The sequence below is a fragment of the Eucyclogobius newberryi genome, unplaced genomic scaffold (assembly GCF_026437365.1).
Source record: "Eucyclogobius newberryi isolate DKJ021-1_F unplaced genomic scaffold, fEucNew1.0.hap1 SCAF_7, whole genome shotgun sequence".
In the NCBI taxonomy this organism is placed as follows: domain Eukaryota; kingdom Metazoa; phylum Chordata; class Actinopteri; order Gobiiformes; family Gobiidae; genus Eucyclogobius; species Eucyclogobius newberryi.
The window spans coordinates 5,659,977-5,684,740 of NW_027316389.1; the positions used below are offsets into that span (position 1 = coordinate 5,659,977).

Below are 24,764 nucleotides of genomic sequence, written 5' to 3' on the forward strand. Positions count from 1 at the left end.
GAAACTTTTTACTCCAAAAAAACGTGCTGCATTGGTGCCATGTGATTTGTGTGCGTGAGTGTGATTGAAGTGTTGAAATTGTGAAAAATTGGCCGACATTTTCGGAAACCTGGATTTTTTTTTTTTTTTCTACATTGTTGTAAAATCAAAAAACCGAGGCGGGACATTAGTAAAGTTACGGTGGTCGGTGCGGGTTCGGTCAAATTGAGGGACGCGCCGGGCAAAAAAATTGTTTAAAAATGCGACGTCTTTGGTATTTGAAGCCAGCGTTTTGTGTTTTTTTTTTTTTTGCTCATTAATTTCATATTACAGGACATTTATAAACATACGATGCCCCAAAGCGCTGCACATGTTCAATAACTCCGGATAGAACATGATACAAGTTCAAAATACATGTGAAAATGGACAGTTAAATGCTAAAATGTAAAAAATAAAAAATCATATAGATGTTTCTCCTGCTTGAGCTGGTTTGTTAGATTTGAGAGTTTAGTTTTAATTAGCTTTAAGTGACAATGTTCAGAGACATTTCACTGATAAAGGCTGATTTTCCGCCCCGGATTATGGCTAAATGGCTCGTTTCCCGCTGCACTCTTTGATTATAAGCAAATAAATTAGACAAATTCAATAAAAAATGAGGACAGCCCACGGCTTTGTCACTCGGACCGATGAAAAGCAAAAAAAAAGAGTCCCGAGCAGCAGTTTTGAAGCTTTTTCAGATAAATCGGAATTGGACTTAAAAACAAACAATATAAAAGAAACAGTTTAAGTAAATTATTTATTCGTAAAAATTAAGCCTGTTACAAAAACAAACTGTGAAATACACTCTTTTAAATGATAATTTATCTCCTTCGAGCAGGATAATTCCCCCATATCTGAAAGTACAATATATCGTTAAATAGAGTAAATAAACAAATATCACACACACTGTCATGCTCTGGACGTTGCTAATTGTTGCTACATCTATAGCGCAAATATGACTGTATATTACAAAAAACTAACTTCCGTCCAAAATCTGTTTTGTCTTTATCAATGACGTCTGAGCAAAAACATTCAACGATAACAAATTAACTAAATAACGTGTAGTTTACAGTTTGAATGCTCGTGTTAAGATAAAAACTACAGCTGAATTTACCAAATATTAGAGCCCAAATGACAGAGAATTGAAAGTACAGAAATAAAATAGTTTGTTCAACACTGTGCGGCGCTTAAACTCCTGTGTTGGACGTTACCGGCAAAAAAAAACAGTTAATCTGTCAGTTATTTGCTAATTTGAACACTTAAACTTGCATTTCTTTACATTCACTCCGCGTTTATGGCACAAACTTAAACGTCAAAGCTCGTAAACCATTTTGAAGTTTTACGGATCATTTATGTGCATTTCGCTGGACTCATTCTGCTCATTTTAGCACTCGCGCCGTCTCCGCCGCTACCATCGCTCTACAAACCATTTCCGCCGCCGCTTCGAGCGACCCTGGACTAAAGCGCCGTAAAATCCTACAATCGCGCTTGGTTTACTTGGACGTGGAGTGTTTGTAACCCGTTCGTAACCCGGGGCGTCCCTCGGTAGTGTCCCGCCGGGCGGCGCCGGTAGCTCTTGAATCTGTTCTCGACAAACTCGATCCAATCCATCGACTGAATGAACGCGAGCTGTTGCCGCGACGATGCTGCAGCCCATTCTGTAAAGACTTGAGTTGTACCGGTGACACTTAATAAAAACTGCTCACAGCCTCGACAAAGCAGGAAGAAAGGCTTAAGTCATGACGAACAAATAGTTTATCCTGAATTTATCCTTTTGAGTTTTAATTAAACGATGATTTTGAGCTTTTAAACCCGTTTTAGCGTTATTCCTAATCCAAAACAGGCCTGGAGTTGTATTTAGCTTAATTTACACATACACATATATCCCATCAAATTTCTTCTGTTCAGTTTTCAAGTCCATAAATTATCACCAGACCAGAAACGTCTCAAGTTTTCATAATTTTTTTATCTGAAATACTGAACATTTTAGGTTTTCTCCACGTATATTTATTTTTACATCCGTTCAAGCTGGAGGCAAAATAATGACGTTTCCATGAATACAAAGATGTCTGATCCATATTGCGACACTTGCCACAGTATTTCTTGGTAGAGTTTAATTTAAAATAAATAATCAAGCTAGCTTTTGGTTATCTCCATTGCTAAACCCCCCTGCTTCCAGTAGACGGAGCACTAACACCAATCGTGATGAGGGGAACGCCTGACCTGGGTTATACATTATTACAAAGGCCGATAACGATCCAAATAAAGCAGAAAAAGTCGTTCTTTGTGCTTTTTTTAAGGCGCAGCGTTCATAAAGTGTCGCCGTTTTATTTGTTTATTGATGTTACCAATGACGACGAGTCACATTTTGCTTCTGACGCCGAGGTCACGACGCGTTTGACTAAGAAAATCCCCTCACACTCGCCTGGTTGCACTATCGATATTGTTGTTCAAATGTTGAGATTTCTCTTCTGTTTTTTAAATCATTTCTAACATCCGAGACTGGGGAAAACTGTTCGACTCTGCGTCAAACAGTATTATTATTATGTCATTATTTAGTAGTCTTTTTGTCAAATAACCGCGCACGATATTGTGGTTTTTCGTACGTTTTGTGAAAATATTTGGACACGTTTGATTTTCTCTCTTTGATCTTTCATTCCAAACTTATTTTTGCCAATTTAATACACAAAACGTGATAAATTCCAAGTGATCTGCCCATTTATTTGCATACATTTAATTATTTGAATACTCATTTCTTGTTCAAATGTAATTAACAAGTTTAAAATGGCAGCTTTTGCATTTAATTCATACTTTACGTGTTCACTTTTTAATTTCGGGTTAAATCGCAAACGTTTCAAAATGGCCGCTCGGTTCTCTGCCGTTTTTGGCGCTTTTTTTTTTTTCGACGAATCGAATCAAGCGCTCAGATGTGTGTAATATGTCATTTCCCCCCAGGTTTGAACAGTTTTCCCCTCAAATGTCCATACGACTGAACATTTCTCAGCTGAAACTTTTGCCGAAAGAATCTTTGCTCAGATTTTCTTTCGTGTGATTGGACAGTTTTTGGCTGTTTTCTTTTCAAATCTTCTCTTTTTTTTCTTGTTATAAGACGTTTTTTTCCTTCTTTCTGCGTGAGTGAATTGTTATTATGGACCTATTTATTGAGGCCGTTTTCTTGGTGGATTTTGTGCGTCGTCAGGGTTACCGCGTCGGGACTTGACTCTGCGGCGGCGGCGGAGGAAAAGACGACGCGGAAAACAAAGGTTGGCTTTGGACAAAAGGGGGCGGCGGCCAGTTCAGACAAACATTTGTGAAGTTGTCCGTAAATTTGACCGTAGACTTTTCAAACTTGTCCAAGGAGAGTTAATTTTATTAATTAACACAATTGGATATTCAACGTATCTTTGACTTTAATCAAATGTAAATCTTGTTCAATGCGCAAGAATTTCAAACGCAAAAGGAGGAAGTTTGCGTTTTTAAATCCGTCCGACACGTTCCGAGCGTTAAATATTAATATTCACATGTGTTTCATACAAACTGACCACAGCGACGCTCACGGCTTTTGCTTCCAGGTTTACACGAGATAAAACGTGTGATTTTGTCTAAAAAGTGCTCGTTTTAGAAAACAAAATGTACTAATTTACAAGAATAAAGATAGTTACGACATAGTAAGTGTTAATATTAAAGGTTGTGGCCTGGTCTTTACTGTTTTAGATGAAATATTTCAGTTTTTAAGATTGTTTAGAGCGATTTAACATCACGGTTATGCTAACAACAACTAGAATGCGCACTTCCTGGATCTAAACCCTAAGAGCGGCGTTTACAATAAAAAATATCAGGTACAGCCCCTTTAATAACGTTAAAAACATTTAAAACCGTTTGCATTTCTTGCCTCCAAATAATTAATTTTGATTTTTAAAGCTTTTCACAACTTTTAAGACCAGAGCAGAGTTTCGCCGCTACGCTAATGCTAACCACAACTAGCACGCTAACAGCGCCACTTCCTGTTTCACGGCGGTCTCATTTTGACCCCGAGCGCTGCTCTTACAACACAAATGTCACTTTATTAACACTTTAAAACTCAAACGCAGCACATTCTCTCCAATCGTATCAAACCGCTGTGCAAATAGTTGTAAAAAACGAATGAAGATGTGACGTTTTTGAAAAGTCTTTGGTGAAAATTTAACTTCTAATGTCAAGCGCCATCGTTTTTTAACCTGGTTCTGGTTAAATAAAAGTCAATAAACAGTGAAAAAGGCACATGTTACTTTTTAGATGACATTTATTATTTATTTGACTGCTGTTTTGGTCAAATAAAAACAAGTTAAGGTGTAATTTCTATTTAATGCACGTTTTAAAAAAAGAGTCACATTTTATACATTCAATAGTGTAAATCTGTGAATCTCTCAAATCAAATACGTGCCCAAATCAAACCTTTTTTGAATTGTCTTCTCTGGTTATTCCAAATTTGTGGTCGTTGAGGCGTCGTCGAGGCGTCGTCGAGGCGTCGTCGAGGCGTTTCCAAAACCAACCTGGGTTTTCCGAGGGACCTTTGTGAGCAGCCGTAGAACTGAATGCTCCTGACTTTACTTGATCAACCAACACTTTTTCCCAACAAAAAAAACTCCAAAACAATTTCGTTTTCGCTTTCTTTTTTTCCCGCGAATCCAGAAGAACGCAAACAAACACAGTACAACTGCGGAATCCTTTAGCTTCGCGGCGTCCCCCAGCGCGGCGCCGCCTTGTACAGACCCCTTCGATTTTAGTTTATTGTTTAAATGTAATTAAAGCTTTTTTTTTTCTTTTTGGACAAGATCGTGGTTGAGACATTTTGGTGAAGAAAGGATTTTGGCAGATTTTGTGCCTCGAGAAGTTTCCGGAAATCGAAAACGTATCGAGCGCGAAATCGTTCACGTCTTTTACCCGTTTATTCTCTTATTGCTTTTATTAGCAACTGGCAATGTAAAAAAGGCTCAGGTTGTCATTAGAAGAGTAGTTAATAAATTATCTGGATGAACCTGTGCCGAGTGTCACGTTGTCTTTTTTTCATATTTATTTATTATGTTCATTTCTAAACTTTTGTTTTAAATCTTAATGAATAAAAGACTGTTTACGTTCAGAAAATGAGTCAATCAAATCCATAATTAAAGATGAAAATAACCTCAGAACCCCTTTTATGATGAGCTCAAGATCAAGGCCAGTAACGTCGCCCGGATCGGCGTCACCGGGGCCCCATCCTGGAGCCAGGCCTGGGATGGGTGCTCGATGGCGAGCGCCTGGTGGCCGGGTCTTTCCCCACGGGGCCCGGCCCGGGCACAGCCCGAACGAGCAACGTGGGGCCGCCCTCCCGTGGGCCCACCACCCGCAGGAGGATCCATAACTGTGGGGACATGGAATGTCACCTCGCTGGGGGGGAAAGAGCCTGAGCTTGTGCGGGAAGTTGAGCGATACCGACTAGATATAGTCGGCCTCACCTCCAGCACAGTTTGGGCTCTGGAACCCATCTCCTCGAGAGGGGCTGGACGCTCCACTTCTCTGGTGTTGCCCGCGGGGAGAGGCGGCGGGCTGGTGTGGGCTTGCTGATAGCCCCTCAGCTCAGCCGCCACGTGTTGGAGTTTACCCCGGTGAACGAGAGGGTCGCGTCCCTCCGCCTTCGGGTGGGGGACAGGTCTCTCACTGTTGTGGCGGCCTACGGGCCGAACAGCAGTGCAGAGTACCCAGCCTTCTTGGAGTCCTTGGGAGGAGTACTGGACAGTGCACCGACCGGGGACTCCGTTGTTCTACTGGGGGACTTCAACACCCACGTGGGCAATGACAGTGACACTTGGGGAGGGGTGATCGGGAAGAACGGCTTCCCCGATCTGAACCCGAGCGGTGTTCAGTTATTGGACTTCTGTGCAAGCCACGGATTGTCCATAACGAACACCATGTTCAAGCACATCAGTGCACATGGCACCAGGACACCCTAGGCCGGGGGTCAAGGATCAAATTGTCGCGTCATCTGACCTCCGGCCCCGCTCCGCTCGGTGAGTCCCACACAGATCTAATCAAAGCATAATGTGATGTAAGTGTCCGATCATGTGACCACCTCCGCCGCTGCCGCTGCTGATTGGTCGAGAGGGATGAGGGGACTCGGACGATGACGGCGGAGGAGGATTTCCCCCTGAGTATAAGAAGAGTCCGGGAGAGACTGAGACGCAGAGGGGACTCAGAGGAGACTCGGGAGACTCGGAGGGGACAGGGGACGCAGAAGAGACTCAGAGGGGGCAGGGGACGCAGAAGAGACTCAGAGGGGACAGGGGACGCAGAAGAGACTCGGAGGGGACTCGGAGGGGACAGGGGACGCAGAAGAGACTCGGAGGGGACAGGGGATGCAGAAGAGACTCGGAGGGGACGCAGAGGGGACGGGACGCAGAAGAGACTCGGAGGGGACGCAGAGGAGACTCGGAGGGGACGCAGAGGAGACTCGGAGGGGACGCAGAGGAGACTCGGAGGGGACGCAGAGGAGACTCGGAGGGGACGCAGAAGAGACTCGGAGGGGACGCAGAGGAGACTCATGGAGCTGGACAAACGGTGAGGCTCTTTAAAGTTGAACTGTGTGTTCAAAGTTAGGAAATCAAAGGAAATCTTTATCTGATTTCTGGAGTACTCAGATTATCCAAGTGTCTGATGTGAGTAATCTGATTTCTTTCTGATTGCTTTTCACTTGGACGAGGAAAAAGACTTAAAGACATTTCTTCAAAATAGAATTGTACTTCATCAGATTAGATTTCTCGTGTGTTTACTGTAAACAAACGCCCAAAATCAGATCACACTATTGGGTTATCTGATTACTCTAGTTATCTGAGTTTATCATTTGCCTTTATAAAGAATGAACAGTTTATTAACACTGATTCAGGCTGAGCAACTAAATAGTGACCGATCTTAAATGAATCCTAATAAATCCCACATAATAAACAAAGTCTTTGTTCGTAGTTTATTGAAAGTACTTTTCTTCATGTGATGCAGAGAAATTGGTTTTGCCACAGCACAGATATTTTGTAGAACCTTTTATTCTTTTAATTTTAGAGCGTTTTATTCTCCTTGAGGCAGACATGGTCCGTTATCGCGCTCCGTTAGCGCGCTCCGTTAGCGTGCTAATGATGTAACGGCGGGCAATAAACGTAATAAAGTTCCATAAACGTGGTTTTTCCCGTGTTCCAGAGACGCGCTTCAGTCTCCGGACCTGAACTTCACCTCCTGCCGCTCCTCCCACTCGCCGGACGCCGCCCCCTTCTCCTACAGCGCCGCCTCCCTGGTCCTCATCTCCATGGCGACCGGCTCCCTCAGCATCATCACCGTCGCCGGCAACACGCTGGTGCTGCTGTCCGTCAAGGTCAACCGGCGCCTGCGGACCGTCCACAACTACTTCCTGCTGAGCCTGGCGGTGGCAGACCTCATCATCGGGCTGGTCTGCATGAACCTGTCGTCGCTGCACCTGCTGCTGGGGCGCTGGCCACTAGGGGGAGCGGTGTGCGACCTGTGGCTGGTGCTGGACTACGGCGTGAGCAGCGCGTCCATCATGAACCTGCTCATCATCAGCCTGGACCGCTACTTCTGCGTGACGCGCCCGCTCAGCTACCCGACGTGGCGGACGGGCCGGATGGCGGCGGGGATGATCGGCGGCGCGTGGGCCCTGTCGTTCGCCCTGTGGACCCCTCCCATCCTGTGCTGGCAGCGCGACGACGGGCGGAGGGCGGTCCCCGAGAACGACTGCTACATCCGCCTGCTGGCGAGCCCCGCCGTGACGCTCGGGACCACGCTGCTGTCGTTCTACCTGCCGGCGCTGGCCATGGTGGGGCTGTACGGGAGCGTGTCGGCGCACAGTCGCGGCCGGCTGGGCGGGGCGCGGCAGGGCGGGGCGCGGCAGGGCGGGCCGTCCGGAGGAGGAGGAAGAAAGATGAGCAGGAGGTTTTCCAGCGCGTCGTTCAAAGAGTTGAAGGTCGTGAGGAAGAACAGGAACCGGAGCTTGAGCAGCGAGCCGGAGATGATGTCAGAGCTGTCCCAGACCATCATCCAATCAGAATCAAGCCTGCCCAAACATGGACAAGGCAGGAAGTGCTACTGGAGTCCAGGTATGGGCTTTGTCGTCAGGTGAAGGGCACATATCATGCTCTTTTAACCCTGTTCATCACAAACACTCCTGGTTGTGTCACTTTTATCTTCATTTACGCTCGTTTGGAGAAGATCTTCTCTCCGAGCGCCAAAAACACTCTGAGAATCTTCTCTTTTGTCCAGACTCGTCAGATCATGACCAGAACGAGCTTCTCTTTTTATGTAATTCTCTCTGCCGCCAGCAGATGGAGCCCTCAGATCAGTTCCTCTTGTGGGAAGACATTTTTTGTTGGTTTTAAAACATGAAATAGTAAATAAAAGATTCTCCTGAGCAAGTTAAAACAATAACACATATGATTTGTCCTGTCAATAATGTTCCAGGTCAGAACAGAACTGACCAAACCTGTTTTAAATAATGAAAGAGGCAGAATGTCAAAGATTCACAATTCATCAAAATATATGCTCTCCTGACCACGCCCTGACCTCTCCTGACCACGCCCTGACCTCACCTGACCACGCCCTGACCTCTCCTGACCACGCCCTGACCTCTCCTGACCACGCCCTGACCTCACCTGACCACGCCCTGACCTCACCTGACCACGCCCTGACCTCACCTGACCACGCCCTGACCTCTCCTGACCACGCCCTGACCTCTCCTGACCACGCCCTGACCTCACCTGACCACGCCCGGCTCGATACGCAGGACCTGACGAAGCGAGACGTCTTCACTCTTTAAACTCGTATCCGGTTGTCATAGTTACGTGTTCTGATGTGTTGTGCTTGTGCGTCTCCAGCGGACTCGTCTCCCTCTCACGCCCCGGACCTGCCCCGCCCCGCCCCGGACTCCGCCTCAGACTCGGGCCTGGACCTCCACAGAGCCGCCTCCGAGCTGTTCAGTCGCTCGTGCTCCAGCCTCAGGTGGAGCGAGCGGAGACGGAGCCGCGCCCTGGCCCGCGAGCGCCATGTCACCCGCACCATCCTCTCCATCCTGCTGGCCTTCATCGTCACCTGGACGCCCTACAACGTGATGGCGGTGGTGGCGACCTTTTGCCACGAGTGCGTCCCGCGGCAGCTGTGGCGCCTCGGCTGCTGGCTCTGCTACGTCAACTCTGCCATGAACCCGTGCTGCTACGCCCTCTGCAACACCAGCTTCAGGAAGACCTTCTGCCGCCTCCTGCGCTGCAGAGGCCGCAAGGCCTGAGCACGGACCCGCTTTTGACCTGGTTTTGACCCGGTTTTAAGCCGGTTTAGACCCAGTTTAGACCCGCTTTAGACCCGGTTTTAACCCGGTTTAGACTTGCTTTAGACCCGGTTTTCACCTAGTTTAGCTTTAGAGCTGGTTTAGACCTGGTTTGGACCCGGTTTAGTCCTGGTTTAGATCCGCTTTAGACCAGGTTTAGACCCGGTTTAGACTTTGTTTAGAGCCGCTTTAGACCTGGTTTAGTGCCATTGAAAAGAGCACAGAAGGTCACTCTGCTGCCATCTGCTGGTCACGTACAGCTCATGTTCTTTTAACTGTTTATTGTTCTTCAAATGTGTAAATGCAGCGCTTTTCTTTAAATCCTGAACATTCACATGTTCAGATATTTTCACTTGCATTTATTCCTTTTTGTCAGCATTTGATAAATATGATTTACAGGTAAAACATACAAATAAAGTTATAACCCACTCGAGTCAAATCAACCGGGGCGAGTCAGGCTCAGTTTGTGCAGAAAACTATTTAAGAGACATTTCTATCACTTTAGTACAATTTAAATGGGAATTGTTCAAACCTCCAACAGCAGCTTTAATTATCCTTTTATTTACCAAAATATATGACTGACAGGTCTGAAAGGCACAGAAATCTGTAATATAAGATAGCGAAACATTTATCCCATAAAAATATTTAATACAATTTTACATTAAATGCCCGTGTTTCAAAAATATTTACATTTGAAGCATTAAAATACATTCTGAAGTTGGCTTCGCTTCAACAGTTATAACGTTTAGAAAAGTTTCAATAAAAGCCCCCCAAAAAAAGCAGATTTCTATCTAAACAATGTCCCAACCTCTTATTATATATTTCTAGGTTATAATGTCCTGGTTTAGACCTGGTTTAGACCTGGTTTAGACCTGGTTTAGACCTGGTTTAGTCCTGGTTTAGACCTGGTTTAGTCCTGGTTTAGTCCTGGTTTAGACCTGGTTTAGTCCTGGTTTAGACCTGGTTTAGACCTGGTTTAGACCTGGTTTAGACCTGGTTTAGTCCTGGTTTAGACCTGGTTTAGACCTGGTTTAGTCCTGGTTTAGACCTGGTTTAGACCTGGTTTGGACCTGGTTTAGTCCTGGTTTGGTCCTGGTTTGGTCCTGGTTTAGTCCTGGTTTAGACCTGGTTTAGACCTGGTTTGGTCCTGGTTTAGACCTGGTTTAGACCTGGTTTAGACCTGGTTTAGACCTGGTTTAGACCTGGTTTAGTCCTGGTTTAGTCCTGGTTTAGACCTGGTTTAGACCTGGTTTGGTCCTGGTTTGGTCCTGGTTTAGTCCTGGTTTAGACCTGGTTCGGTCCTGGTTCGGTCCTGGTTTAGACCTGGTTCGGTCCTGGTTTAGACCTGGTTTAGACCTGGTTTGGTCCTGGTTTAGTCCTGGTTTAGTCCTGGTTTAGTCCTGGTTTAGTCCTGGTTTAGACCTGGTTTAGACCTGGTTTAGACCTGGTTTGGTCCTGGTTTGGTCCTGGTTTGGTCCTGGTTTGGTCCTGGTTTAGTCCTGGTTTAGTCCTGGTTTGGTCCTGGTTTAGTCCTGGTTTAGTCCTGGTTTAGTCCTGGTTTAGACCTGGTTTAGTCCTGGTTTAGTCCTGGTTTAGACCTGGTTTAGTCCTGGTTTAGTCCTGGTTTAGTCCTGGTTTGGTCCTGGTTTGGTCCTGGTTTAGTCCTGGTTTAGTCCTGGTTTAGACCTGGTTTAGACCTGGTTTAGACCTGGTTTAGTCCTGGTTTGGTCCTGGTTTGGTCCTGGTTTAGTCCTGGTTTAGTCCTGGTTTAGACCTGGTTTAGTCCTGGTTTGGTCCTGGTTTAGACCTGGTTTAGTCCTGGTTTAGTCCTGGTTTAGTCCTGGTTTGGTCCTGGTTTGGTCCTGGTTTAGTCCTGGTTTAGTCCTGGTTTAGACCTGGTTTAGACCTGGTTTGGACCTGGTTTAGTCCTGGTTTGGTCCTGGTTTGGTCCTGGTTTAGTCCTGGTTTAGACCTGGTTTAGACCTGGTTTGGTCCTGGTTTAGACCTGGTTTAGACCTGGTTTAGACCTGGTTTAGACCTGGTTTAGACCTGGTTTAGACCTGGTTTAGTCCTGGTTTAGTCCTGGTTTAGACCTGGTTTAGACCTGGTTTGGTCCTGGTTTGGTCCTGGTTTAGTCCTGGTTTAGACCTGGTTCGGTCCTGGTTTAGACCTGGTTTAGACCTGGTTTGGTCCTGGTTTAGTCCTGGTTTAGTCCTGGTTTAGACCTGGTTTAGACCTGGTTTAGACCTGGTTTAGTCCTGGTTTAGTCCTGGTTTAGACCTGGTTTAGACCTGGTTTAGACCTGGTTTGGTCCTGGTTTGGTCCTGGTTTGGTCCTGGTTTAGTCCTGGTTTAGACCTGGTTTAGTCCTGGTTTGGTCCTGGTTTAGTCCTGGTTTAGTCCTGGTTTAGTCCTGGTTTAGACCTGGTTTAGTCCTGGTTTAGTCCTGGTTTAGACCTGGTTTAGTCCTGGTTTAGTCCTGGTTTGGTCCTGGTTTGGTCCTGGTTTAGTCCTGGTTTAGACCTGGTTTAGACCTGGTTTAGACCTGGTTTAGACCTGGTTTAGTCCTGGTTTGGTCCTGGTTTGGTCCTGGTTTAGTCCTGGTTTAGTCCTGGTTTAGACCTGGTTTAGTCCTGGTTTGGTCCTGGTTTAGTCCTGGTTTAGTCCTGGTTTAGTCCTGGTTTAGACCTGGTTTAGTCCTGGTTTAGTCCTGGTTTAGACCTGGTTTAGTCCTGGTTTAGACCTGGTTTAGTCCTGGTTTGGTCCTGGTTTAGTCCTGGTTTAGTCCTGGTTTAGACCTGGTTTAGTCCTGGTTTAGACCTGGTTTAGTCCTGGTTTAGTCCTGGTTTAGACCTGGTTTAGACCTGGTTTAGACCTGGTTTGGTCCTGGTTTAGTCCTGGTTTAGTCCTGGTTTAGACCTGGTTTAGACCTGGTTTGGTCCTGGTTCAGTCCTGGTTTAGACCTGGTTTAGACCTGGTTTAGACCTGGTTTGGTCCTGGTTTAGTCCTGGTTTAGTCCTGGTTTAGTCCTGGTTTAGACCTGGTTTAGACCTGGTTTGGTCCTGGTTCAGTCCTGGTTTAGACCTGGTTTAGACCTGGTTTAGACCTGGTTTAGACCTGGTTTAGTCCTGGTTTGGTCCTGGTTTGGTCCTGGTTTAGTCCTGGTTTAGTCCTGGTTTAGACCTGGTTTAGTCCTGGTTTGGTCCTGGTTTAGTCCTGGTTTAGTCCTGGTTTAGACCTGGTTTAGTCCTGGTTTAGACCTGGTTTAGTCCTGGTTTAGTCCTGGTTTAGACCTGGTTTAGTCCTGGTTTAGTCCTGGTTTAGACCTGGTTTAGACCTGGTTTAGTCCTGGTTTGGTCCTGGTTTAGTCCTGGTTTAGTCCTGGTTTAGACCTGGTTTAGTCCTGGTTTAGACCTGGTTTAGACCTGGTTTAGACCTGGTTTAGACCTGGTTTAGTCCTGGTTTAGTCCTGGTTTAGACCTGGTTTAGACCTGGGACTTCAGCCCAGGTATTGTGGGATGCAGCCGCTCAGGTCGAGGACTTCAGGCCAGCCATCGTACTTGTTCTTCTCTTGGTCGTTCTTTATGTGCTGCAGAGAGACACAAACACACTTAAAGCCACACTACGTCACTTTTCACCTGCACCGCTATCAACCTGACGAGTGCAGAGAAAACCCTTTCAGTCCCAGAAAAAAAAAGCATGGATTTTTTAAAATCATTATTTTAAAATATTCACCGGTATTATCACTTTTCATTTTTGAACTTAGCAGTAAATGTTCAATGCATTTTTTTAAATAAGAGACAATTTGTTACATAATTTAAAATGACAATAATAAACTGAAAATAATAAACTGGCGATAATCGGCCCTCGCCACGCCGGCACAAGAGGAGGGGGCACTAACACGCCCCAATTTACCTTTTATTACACCCACTGCTGAATCTGTGGCGCTGTGGCGCCTTCTCCCCTTTGCTTTACATATGAAGGGAAAAGTCCGTGACTCTTAGAATAAAAATGTGGAGAACTTTTGATGGTCCACTCCTGAATACGAGTCACCAAATTTCAGGTTAATTGGCCTAACGCCCTGGGAGGAGTTCGTAAAAGTATAAAGTGTAAACATGTTCTGGCGATTTCCCCATTGGAATAACATGGGAGGTTTCTGTCATCGCTACGGCAACGCCATAACAAATTTATAAAAATGTAACATTTTACCCTCCATATAAAATTTTATGTCATTCTGTAGGGGGCGCTGTTGCGCCAAATTAATTCATTTAACTTGAAATAGGTTTAGGAAAAAGGGTTTAAGAACCGATTCAAATTTGACGCAATTCAGATTTTATCTGCGCAAACGGCAGCAAATTTAAAATTTGGGAAATTTCCTAATTGTAGCTACAGTTTGCGGCTTCGCTGCTCAGAGACCGTGACAGATAAAGTCATTTGAATAACTTTTGATGTCCCACTCCTCAGCACCATTTTCACCAAATTTCAGCTTTTTAGAGCCAACGCCCGGGGAGGAGTTTGTAAAAGTACGACGTTTGGAAAAACTCCTGAGTCATGCTAAGCAAATTTTGATCCAATATGACAGACATTTGGTTGGGCGGACGGCGTTGCCGTAATAATATATTTTACTTCTCTTGTCACCATCTAGCTCTGCGCCAAATTTCATGATTCGACGATTTGATTTTTTTTGGCCATTTCCTATCCCATTTGGGGGCGCTGATGTGCCAATTTTTTTAATTATAGAAAAGGAAGATATCCAGAATGTAGAGAGGCACGATTTTTAGAGGTGTGCAAATTTTGGTGACTTTTTTTCAATGTTCACTGGGTGAAAAATAGGGGAGTTGGTCCCGAGAAGAAAGAAAGAAAGAAAGAATAATATTCCGATGTGAAAACGATGTTTCCCATTTTTCAAATATCATAAACTATACATTTTCTCATGGTGTGGGTCCCTGGACACTGACGGGTACTTTCGTTAATCTTTGTTTTTGGCCCTCTATACAGTAATAATGTTCAATTTTTGCATTACATGTTTATATGTACGGAACATGCAAGAGATGGGGAACGTATTCGTGAGCTACTTAGCGCAAACAAGCGCTTAACATGGGCTCGGTCTCCACCACCTCCTTAACGTTTAGTGTGCACTTTTGCACGGGCTTCGCCCGTTTACAACGGTAATGTTCCATTTTCCTACTACTAATTTGTATGCACGGGGCGTGCATGAGGGAGGAGTGAGTGTTTGGAAGTGGTGATTTGGTGTGCACTTTCACAGCTTTGCACTGCTCTATGGAGCGAACAGGCCTCTCGCCAGCTTGTGGCAATCGGGCCTAATTAAGATGAATACGACACATTTCAAGCATTTATTCACACATGAACTGATTTGCGTCCCATAAAAAATGATCTAAATTAAACGAGGCCTTTTCTGCCCGGGCTCGTCTTCATCACTTTGCCTGGAATGTTCCGCAGTACGGCATTAAACGTATCGGGAAAAACACTTAAAACAACAACATCATCATCGACCGGCTGGAACCTAAATAAAGCGGTGCATAATTGACTTTATATTTTCTTGACCTTTTCAAACGGGCTCTTGACAGCAGCTCCTTTTCCGCCCACAAAGACCCAGTTGTCCCTGAACGCGAGCGACTGAGCGGAAGAACTGCCCAGATCCAGCAGCAGCGTCCGAGCCTCGCCGTTTAATCTACGAGAGAAAACATCCACAAACGACCTTTAACTGTTCGTTTGACCTTGTGATCGCCGTGAAAAGAGACGGGCCAGAGTCAGATCGGCTGGTGTCGAGTTTAGGTCTGGTTTAATCCTGTTTTAGTCCCAGCTTTAGTCGCAGACTTAGTCCCAGCTTTAGTCCCAGCTTTAGTCCCAGCTTTAGACCTGATTTAGTCCTGCTTTAGTCCTGCTTTAGTCCTGCTTTAGTCCTGCTTTAGTCCTGCTTTAGTCCTGCTTTAGGCCTGCTTTAGTCCTGCTTTAGACCTGCTTTAGTCCCAGCTTTAGTCCTGCTTTAGTCCTGCTTTAGACCTGCTTTAGTCCCAGCTTTAGTCCCAGCTTTAGTCCTGCTTTAGTCCTGCTTTAGTCCTGCTTTAGACCTGCTTTAGACCTGCTTTAGACCTGCTTTAGACCTGCTTTAGTCCTGCTTTAGTCCTGCTTTAGTCCTGCTTTAGTCCTGCTTTAGTCCTGCTTTAGACCTGCTTTAGTCCCAGCTTTAGTCCCAGCTTTAGACCCAGCTTTAGTCCTGCTTTAGTCCTGCTTTAGACCTGCTTTAGTCCTGCTTTAGTCCTGCTTTAGACCTGCTTTAGACCTGCTTTAGACCTGCTTTAGTCCTGCTTTAGTCCTGCTTTAGTCCTGCTTTAGTCCTGCTTTAGTCCTGCTTTAGTCCTGCTTTAGTCCTGCTTTAGTCCTGCTTTAGACCTGCTTTAGACCTGCTTTAGTCCTGCTTTAGACCTGCTTTAGACCTGCTTTAGACCTGCTTTAGACCTGCTTTAGACCTGCTTTAGACCTGCTTTAGACCTGCTTTAGTCCTGCTTTAGTCCTGCTTTAGACCTGCTTTAGTCCTGCTTTAGTCCTGCTTTAGACCTGCTTTAGTCCTGCTTTAGTCCTGCTTTAGACCTGCTTTAGACCTGCTTTAGTCCTGCTTTAGTCCTGCTTTAGTCCTGCTTTAGACCTGCTTTAGTCCTGCTTTAGACCTGCTTTAGACCTGCTTTAGACCTGCTTTAGTCCTGCTTTAGACCTGCTTTAGTCCTGCTTTAGACCTGCTTTAGTCCTACTTTAGACCTGCTTTAGACCTGCTTTAGACCTGCTTTAGTCCTGCTTTAGTCCTGCTTTAGACCTGCTTTAGTCCTGCTTTAGACCTGCTTTAGTCCTGCTTTAGACCTGCTTTAGACCTGCTTTAGACCTGCTTTAGTCCTGCTTTAGTCCTGCTTTAGTCCTGCTTTAGACCTGCTTTAGTCCTGCTTTAGACCTGCTTTAGACCTGCTTTAGTCCTGCTTTAGACCTGCTTTAGTCCTGCTTTAGACCTGCTTTAGTCCTGCTTTAGACCTGCTTTAGACCTGCTTTAGACCTGCTTTAGTCCTGCTTTAGACCTGCTTTAGTCCTGCTTTAGTCCTGCTTTAGACCTGCTTTAGTCCTGCTTTAGTCCTGCTTTAGTCCTGCTTTAGACCTGCTTTAGACCTGCTTTAGTCCTGCTTTAGACCTGCTTTAGTCCTGCTTTAGACCTGCTTTAGACCTGCTTTAGACCTGCTTTAGACCTGCTTTAGACCTGCTTTAGTCCTGCTTTAGACCTGCTTTAGTCCTGCTTTAGACCTGCTTTAGACCTGCTTTACTCCTGCTTTAGACCTGCTTTAGACCTGCTTTAGACCTGCTTTAGTCCTGCTTTAGACCTGCTTTAGTCCTGCTCTAGTCCTGCTCTAGACCTGCTTTAGACCTGCTTTAGTCCTGCTTTAGACCTGCTTTAGTCCTGCTTTAGACCTGCTTTAGACCTGCTTTAGACCTGCTTTAGTCCTGCTTTAGTCCTGCTTTAGACCTGCTTTAGTCCTGCTTTAGACCTGCTTTAGTCCTGCTTTAGTCCTGCTTTAGACCTGCTTTAGTCCTGCTTTAGTCCTGCTTTAGACCTGCTTTAGTCCTGCTTTAGTCCTGCTTTAGTCCTGCTTTAGTCCTGCTTTAGTCCTGCTTTAGACCTGCTTTAGACCTGCTTTAGTCCTGCTTTAGACCTGCTTTAGACCTGCTTTAGACCTGCTTTAGACCTGCTTTAGACCTGCTTTAGTCCTGCTTTAGTCCTGCTTTAGACCTGCTGTAGTCCTGCTTTAGTCCTGCTTTAGACCTGCTTTAGTCCTGCTTTAGACCTGCTTTAGTCCTGCTTTAGTCCTGCTTTAGTCCTGCTTTAGACCTGCTTTAGACCTGCTTTACTCCTGCTTTAGACCTGCTTTAGACCTGCTTTAGACCTGCTTTAGTCCTGCTTTAGACCTGCTTTAGTCCTGCTCTAGTCCTGCTTTAGACCTGCTTTAGACCTGCTTTAGTCCTGCTTTAGACCTGCTTTAGTCCTGCTTTAGACCTGCTTTAGACCTGCTTTAGACCTGCTTTAGTCCTGCTTTAGTCCTGCTTTAGTCCTGCTTTAGACCTGCTTTAGTCCTGCTTTAGACCTGCTTTAGACCTGCTTTAGACCTGCTTTAGTCCTGCTTTAGACCTGCTTTAGTCCTGCTTTAGACCTGCTTTAGTCCTGCTTTAGACCTGCTTTAGACCTGCTTTAGACCTGCTTTAGTCCTGCTTTAGACCTGCTTTAGTCCTGCTTTAGTCCTGCTTTAGTCCTGCTTTAGACCTGCTTTAGACCTGCTTTAGTCCTGCTTTAGACCTGCTTTAGTCCTGCTTTAGACCTGCTTTAGACCTGCTTTAGTCCTGCTTTAGTCCTGCTTTAGTCCTGCTTTAGTCCTGCTTTAGGCCTGCTTTAGTCCTGCTTTAGACCTGCTTTAGTCCCAGCTTTAGTCCTGCTTTAGTCCTGCTTTAGACCTGCTTTAGTCCCAGCTTTAGTCCCAGCTTTAGTCCTGCTTTAGTCCTGCTTTAGTCCTGCTTTAGACCTGCTTTAGACCTGCTTTAGACCTGCTTTAGACCTGCTTTAGACCTGCTTTAGACCTGCTTTAGTCCTGCTTTAGTCCTGCTTTAGACCTGCTTTAGTCCTGCTTTAGACCTGCTTTAGTCCTGCTTTAGTCCTGCTTTAGACCTGCTTTAGACCTGCTTTAGACCTGCTTTAGTCCTGCTTTAGACCTGCTTTAGTCCTGCTTTAGACCTGCTTTAGTCCTGCTTTAGACCTGCTTTAGACCTGCTTTAGACCTGCTTTAGTCCTGCTTTAGACCTGCTTTAGTCCTGCTTTAGACCTGCTTTAGTCCTGCTTTAGACCTGCTTTAGACCTGCTTTAGACCTGCTTTAGACCTGCTTTAGACCTGCTTTAATTCTTAAACAGACTTTACTTTGAGGCCGGCTCGTCGAATGAAGCGATGAGGACCAGGGAGCCGGTTTCTGTTTTTTTCAGTGTTTCTATCAGAGGACCAACTTCTGCAACAAAGAGAAGAGAATATAGTGTTTATTATTATTAAACATAATCACATCATAATCACCATCACATCATCATCACCATCATCACCATCACATCATCATCATCACATCGTCATCATCACATAATCACATCATCACCACCATCATCATCATCATCACCATCACACCACCATCATCACCATCACATCATCATCACCATCATCACCATCATCACCATCATCATCATCACATCGTCATCATCACATAATCACATCATCACCACCATCATCATCATCATCACCATCACACCACCATCATCACCATCACATCATCATCACCATCATCACCATCATCATCATCACATCGTCATCATCACATAATCACATCATCACCACCATCATCATCATCATCATCACCATCATCACCATCACCATCACATCATCATCATCATCACCATCATCACCATCACATCACCATCATCACATCGTCATCATCACATAATCACATCATCACCACCATCATCATCATCATCACCATCACACCACCATCATCACCATCACATCATCATCACCATCATCACCATCATCATCATCACATCGTCATCATCACATAATCACATCATCACCACCATCATCATCATCATCATCATCATCATCATCATCATCATCATCACCATCATCATCATCATCATCACCATCATCATCATCATCACCATCATCATCATCATCATCATCACCATCATCATCATCACCATCACATCACCATCATCATCATCACATCGTCAACATCACATAATCACATCATCACCACCATCATCACATCATCATCACATCATCACATCATCACCATCATCATCATCATCATCACAGCATAGTCACATCATCATCATCATCACATCATCATCATCATCATCATCATCATCATCATCACAGCATAGTCACATCATCATCATCATCACATCATCATCATCATCATCATCACATCATCATCATCACAGCATCATCACATCATCATCATCACATCATCATCATCATCATCACATCATCATCAACACATCATCATCATCACATCACCATCACCACATCATCATCATCATCATCATCACATCATCATCATCACAGCATCATCACAGCATCATCACATCATCATCATCATCATCACATCATCATCATTACAGCATAGTCACATCATCATCATCATCACATCATCATCATCATCATCATCACAGCATCATCACATCATCATCATCACATCATCATCATCATCACATCATCATCAACACATCATCACATCACCATCACCACATCCACATCATCATCATCATCACATCATCATCATCACATCACCATCATCACCATCATCACCATCACCACATCATCATCACATCACCATCATCATCATCACATCACCATCATCACATCGTCATCATCACCATCATCATCACCACATCATCATCACATCACCATCATCATCATCACATCACCATCATCACATCACCATCATCACCATCACCACATCATCACATCATCACATCATCACATCATCATCACATCATCACATCATCATCACCACATCATCACATCATCATCACATCATCACATCATCATCATATCGTCATCATCATCATCATCACATCGACATCGTCATCATCATCATCATCATCATCAACACATCATCATCATCACATCATCACCACATCATCACATCATCACATCATCACATCATCACATCATCATCACATCATCACATCATCATCACCACATCATCACATCATCATCACATCATCACATCATCATCATATCGTCATCATCATCATCATCACATCGACATCGTCATCATCATCATCATCATCAACACATCATCATCACATCATCACATCATCATCACCACATCATCACATCATCATCATATCGTCATCATCATCATCATCATCATCATCACATCGACATCGTCATCATCATCATCATCATCATCATCATCATCAACACATCATCATCATCACATCATCATCATCATCACATCATCACCATCATCATCACCACATCATCATCATCATCACATCACCATCACCGCATCATCATCACATCATCATCATCATCATCATCACATCATCACCATCATCATCACCACATCATCATCATCACATCATCATCATCATCATCATCAACACATCATCATCACATCATCACCATCATCATCATCACATCATCATCATCATCACATCATCACTATCACCATCATCATCACCACATCATCATCATCATCACATCGTCATCATCACATCACCATCATCACATCATCATCACGACATCGTCACATCATCATCATCACATCGTCATCATCATCATCACCATCACCATCATCATCACATTATCACCATCATCATCACCACATCATCATCATCACATCACCATCACCACATCATCATCACATCATCACCATCATCATCACATCATCACCATCATCACATCATCATCACATCATCACCATCATCATCACATCATCACCATCATCACATCATCATCACGACATCGTTACATCATCATCATCACATCGTCATCATCATCATCACCATCACCATCATCACATCATCACCATCATCATCACCACATCATCATCATCACATCACCATCACCACATCATCATCACATCATCACCATCATCATCACATCATCACCATCATCATCACCACATCATCATCATCACCACATCATCATCATCACATCACCATCACCACATCATCATCACATCATCACCATCACCACCACATCATCATCATCATCACATCATCATCATCATCATCATCATCATCATCATCATCACATCATCACATCATCATTACATCATCATCATCATCACATCGTCATCATCACATCATCATCATCATCACATCATCACATCATCATCATCATCACATCATCATCATCATCATCATCACATCATCACCATCATCATCATCATCATCACATCATCACCATCATCATCATCATCACATCGTCATCATCATCATCACCACATCATCATCACATCATCATCACATCATCATCATCATCATCACATCGTCATCATCATCATCACATCATCATCATCATCATCATCACATCATCATCATCATCATCACATCATCATCATCATCACATCATCATCATCATCATCATCATCACATCATCATCATCATCACCACATCATCATCACATCATCATCACATCATCATCATCATCATCACATCGTCATCATCATCATCACATCATCATCATCATCATCATCACATCATCATCATCATCATCATCACATCATCATCATCATCACCACATCATCATCACATCATCATCACATCATCATCATCATCATCACATCGTCATCATCATCATCACATCATCATCATCATCATCATCACATCATCATCATCATCATCACATCATCATCATCATCACATCATCATCATCATCACATCATCATCATCACATCGTCATCATCATCATCATCATCACATCATCACCATCATCATCATCATCATCATCATCATCGTTCGTGCTCCGCCCTCTAACATGAGCTTTTAGAACCAGAGCGGACAGCAGCTCTAACTGAGCATGTGCAGAGGAGAAGCTCTAACTGAGCATGTGCAGAGGAGAAGCTCTAACTGAGCATGTGCAGAGGAGAAGCTCTAACTGAGCATGTGCAGAGAAGCTCTAACTGAGCATGTGCAGAGGAGAAGCTCTAACTGAGCATGTGCAGAGGAGAAGCTCTAACTGAGCATGTGCAGAGGAGAAGCTCTAACTGAGCATGTGCAGAGGAGAAGCTCTAACTGAGCATGTGCAGAGGAGAGAAGCTCTTTACCTCCAGCGTACATGTCGTAGTTTCCCGTCATAATGAGTTCCCCAGTTTTCCCTGAAGAAAAACATAAATAAAACTTTAATCTTTAAAAATGCTTCACGACGTAAAATGATGGACACAAACCGTTAAAAATTGCAGCGTTTATTCCAACTCCAGAATTTTCCTTTGCTTTTCCCAGAACTCTGCAGAAAGAAAACAAGTCCTGGTTAAGTCCTGGTTTAGTCCTGGTTTAGTCCTGGTTTAGTCCTGGTTTAGTCCTGGTTTAGAGCAATTTTATTCCTGTTTAAGACTGGGTTTTAGTCCTATTTTAGACCCAGTTTTGACCTATTTAAGTCCTGCTTTAGACCCTCTTTAGACCTCTTTGGCCCCTCTTTGGCCCCTCTTTGGCCCCTCTTTGGCCCCTCTTTGGCCCTTCTTTGGTCCCTCTTTGGTCCCTCTTTGGTCCCTCTTTGGTCCCTCTTAGGCCCCTCTTAGGCCCCTCCTCTTAGGCCCCTCTTAGGCCCCTCTTAGGCCCCTCTTAGGCCCCTCTTAGGCCCCTCTTAGGCCCCTCTTAGGCCCCTCTTTGGTCCCTCTTTGGTCCCTCTTTGGTCCCTCTTTGGCCCCTCTTTGGCCCCTCTTTGGTCCCTCTTTGGTCCCTCTTTGGTCCCTCTTTGGTCCCTCTTAGGCCCCTCTTAGGCCCCTCTTAGGCTCCTCTTAGGCTCCTCTTTGGCCCCTCTTTGTCCCCTCTTTGGCCCCTCTTTGGCCCCTCTTTGGTCCCTCTTTGGCCCCTCTTTGGTCCCTCTTTGGCCCCTCTTTGGCCCCTCTTTGGCCCCTCTTTGGCCCCTCTTTAGACCCTCTTTAGACCCTCTTTAGACCCACAGTTGGTTCCTGAAGCAGATCGTCGGTGGGACTAAGTTGGCGGCTCCGCTCTGAATGAAGAAACTAAAATGATCTTCGGCGCAGATCATCGTCGGACACGGATTCTCTGAACAGGAGAAGAAATGACAAACACTTAAATGTTGCTCAAATACATTAAATAGTATTTAGTATTATTAATATAATCATTACCAGACTTCTTCTTCTGCTGTGACGTTTCAGGCACTGCCCTTTTCTCTGTCATGACTGAAAAATATATTAAATGTATTTTAACTAATTTAACATTCAGAAATGTCCTGATTTTACTGTTTTTATTACTCAATTTGAAAATAAGCAACAAAAAAACCTGGTTCAATCCTGATTTAGTCCTGGTTTAGACCTGGTTTAGACCTGGTTTAGTTCCTGGTTTAGTTCTTGGTTTAGTTCCTGGTTTAGTTCTTGGTTTAGTTCCTGGTTTAGTTCCTGATTTAGTCCCTGGTTTAGACCTGGTTTAGACCTGGTTTCATGTGTAGAATCCTTTCCATGACTTCCTTGTTTAATATTGCGTCTCCTGAATGAGGTCATTTTGACCTTTGACCTTTGAAACATTGACACAAATGAACAAACATTAGAGTTTTTAGACTCACCACTGAAAATATCACCGTAACTTTGGATCAGAAAGAAGAAGAGCGCCACCACCAGGCCAGCGGCGGCGGGGAACTTCCAAAACTCTGACAACAAATGAAGCCTTTTTAGACACGTTCAGGGCCCGTTCTAGACCAGTTCTAGTCCCCTTCTAGCCCCGTTCTATTCTCATTTAGATCCCCTTCTAGACCAGTTCTAGTCCCCTTCTAGTCCCGTTCTAGTCCCGTTTAGATCCCCTTCTAGTCCCCTTCTAGTCCCGTTCTAGTCCCGTTTAGATCCCCTTCTAGTCCCGTTCTAGACCAGTTCTAGTCCCCTTCTAGTCCCGTTCTAGTCCCGTTTAGATCCCCTTCTAGTCCCCTTCTAGTCCCGTTCTAGTCCCGTTCTAGTCCCGTTCTAGTCCCGTTCTAGACCAGTTCTAGTCCCCTTCTAGTCCCGTTCTAGTCCCGTTTAGATCCCCTTCTAGTCCCGTTTAGATCCCCTTCTAGTCCCGTTCTAGACCAGTTCTAGTCCCCTTCTAGTCCCGTTCTAGACCAGTTCTAGTCCCCTTCTAGTCCCGTTCTAGTCCCGTTTAGATCCCCTTCTAGTCCCGTTCTAGTCCCATTTAGATCCCCTTCTAGACCAGTTCTAGTCCCGTTGTATCCCCTTCTAGACCAGTTCTAGTCCCGTTGTAGTCCCATTTAGATCCCCTTCTAGACCAGTTCTAGTCCCGTTGTAGTCCCATTTAGATCCCCTTCTAGTCCCGTTCTAGACCAGTTCTAGTCGCCTTCTAGTCCCGTTCTAGACCAGTTCTAGTCCCCTTCTAGTCCCGTTCTAGTCCCATTTAGATCCCCTTCTAGACCAGTTCTAGTCCCGTTCTAGTCCTGGTTAATTTCAAAGTATTTACAGCTAAATAGTTGTGATTTGTTCCCAGGCCCAAATGGAATGTTACTTTGTTACAATGTTTCCTCACAAACTTGAAACTTACTGAGAATCCATGAACGTTGCATTTGATGTCGACCTATAAAATAAAATAAAACCATTTAGTCAGTGTTAAAACATTTGAACACAAGTGAAAGTACTTTCTCACAATAAAA

General features: G+C 44.6%; 2 protein-coding genes across 2 annotated transcripts; one reads left to right on the top strand and one right to left on the bottom strand.

The window, feature by feature from the left end:
- The first annotated feature begins 6,157 nt into the window (after positions 1-6,157).
- On the top strand, positions 6,158-9,313 carry LOC140349304 (muscarinic acetylcholine receptor M4-like). The gene is made up of 3 exons (XM_072435587.1): positions 6,158-6,591; positions 7,222-8,132; positions 8,907-9,313. Exons 1-3 carry the CDS (start codon positions 6,158-6,160, stop codon positions 9,311-9,313), a joined length of 1,752 nt encoding a protein of 583 aa, XP_072291688.1.
- Positions 9,314-12,349: 3,036 nt separating this feature from the next.
- Positions 12,350-23,771, bottom strand: LOC140349577 (protein FAM3C-like). Its single transcript, XM_072435965.1, has 8 exons — positions 23,694-23,771; positions 23,260-23,313; positions 23,071-23,176; positions 22,336-22,394; positions 22,216-22,266; positions 18,315-18,399; positions 14,917-15,043; positions 12,350-12,940 (listed from the first exon to the last, which is right to left on the bottom strand). Exons 2-8 carry the CDS (start codon positions 23,309-23,311, stop codon positions 12,851-12,853), a joined length of 570 nt encoding a protein of 189 aa, XP_072292066.1. The 5' UTR covers positions 23,312-23,313; positions 23,694-23,771; the 3' UTR covers positions 12,350-12,850.
- Between the last annotated feature and the right edge of the window lie 993 nt (positions 23,772-24,764).

Excerpts from the sequence above, each read along its gene's own strand:
- LOC140349304 (XM_072435587.1), top strand. The coding sequence starts at position 6,158 with ATGACGGCGGAGGAGGATTTCCCCCTGAGTATAAGAAGAGTCCGGGAG. Across the intron at positions 6,592-7,221 it reads CTCATGGAGCTGGACAAACG|AGACGCGCTTCAGTCTCCGG; the intron begins GTGAGGCTCTTT and ends CCCGTGTTCCAG. Across the intron at positions 8,133-8,906 it reads GAAGTGCTACTGGAGTCCAG|CGGACTCGTCTCCCTCTCAC; the intron begins GTATGGGCTTTG and ends GTGCGTCTCCAG.
- LOC140349577 (XM_072435965.1), bottom strand. The coding sequence starts at position 23,311 with ATGACAGAGAAAAGGGCAGTGCCTGAAACGTCACAGCAGAAGAAGAAG. Across the intron at positions 23,177-23,259 it reads ACAGCAGAAGAAGAAGTCTG|AGAATCCGTGTCCGACGATG; the intron begins GTAATGATTATA and ends TCTCCTGTTCAG. Across the intron at positions 12,941-14,916 it reads TCAAGAGCCCGTTTGAAAAG|CACATAAAGAACGACCAAGA; the intron begins GTCAAGAAAATA and ends GTCTCTCTGCAG.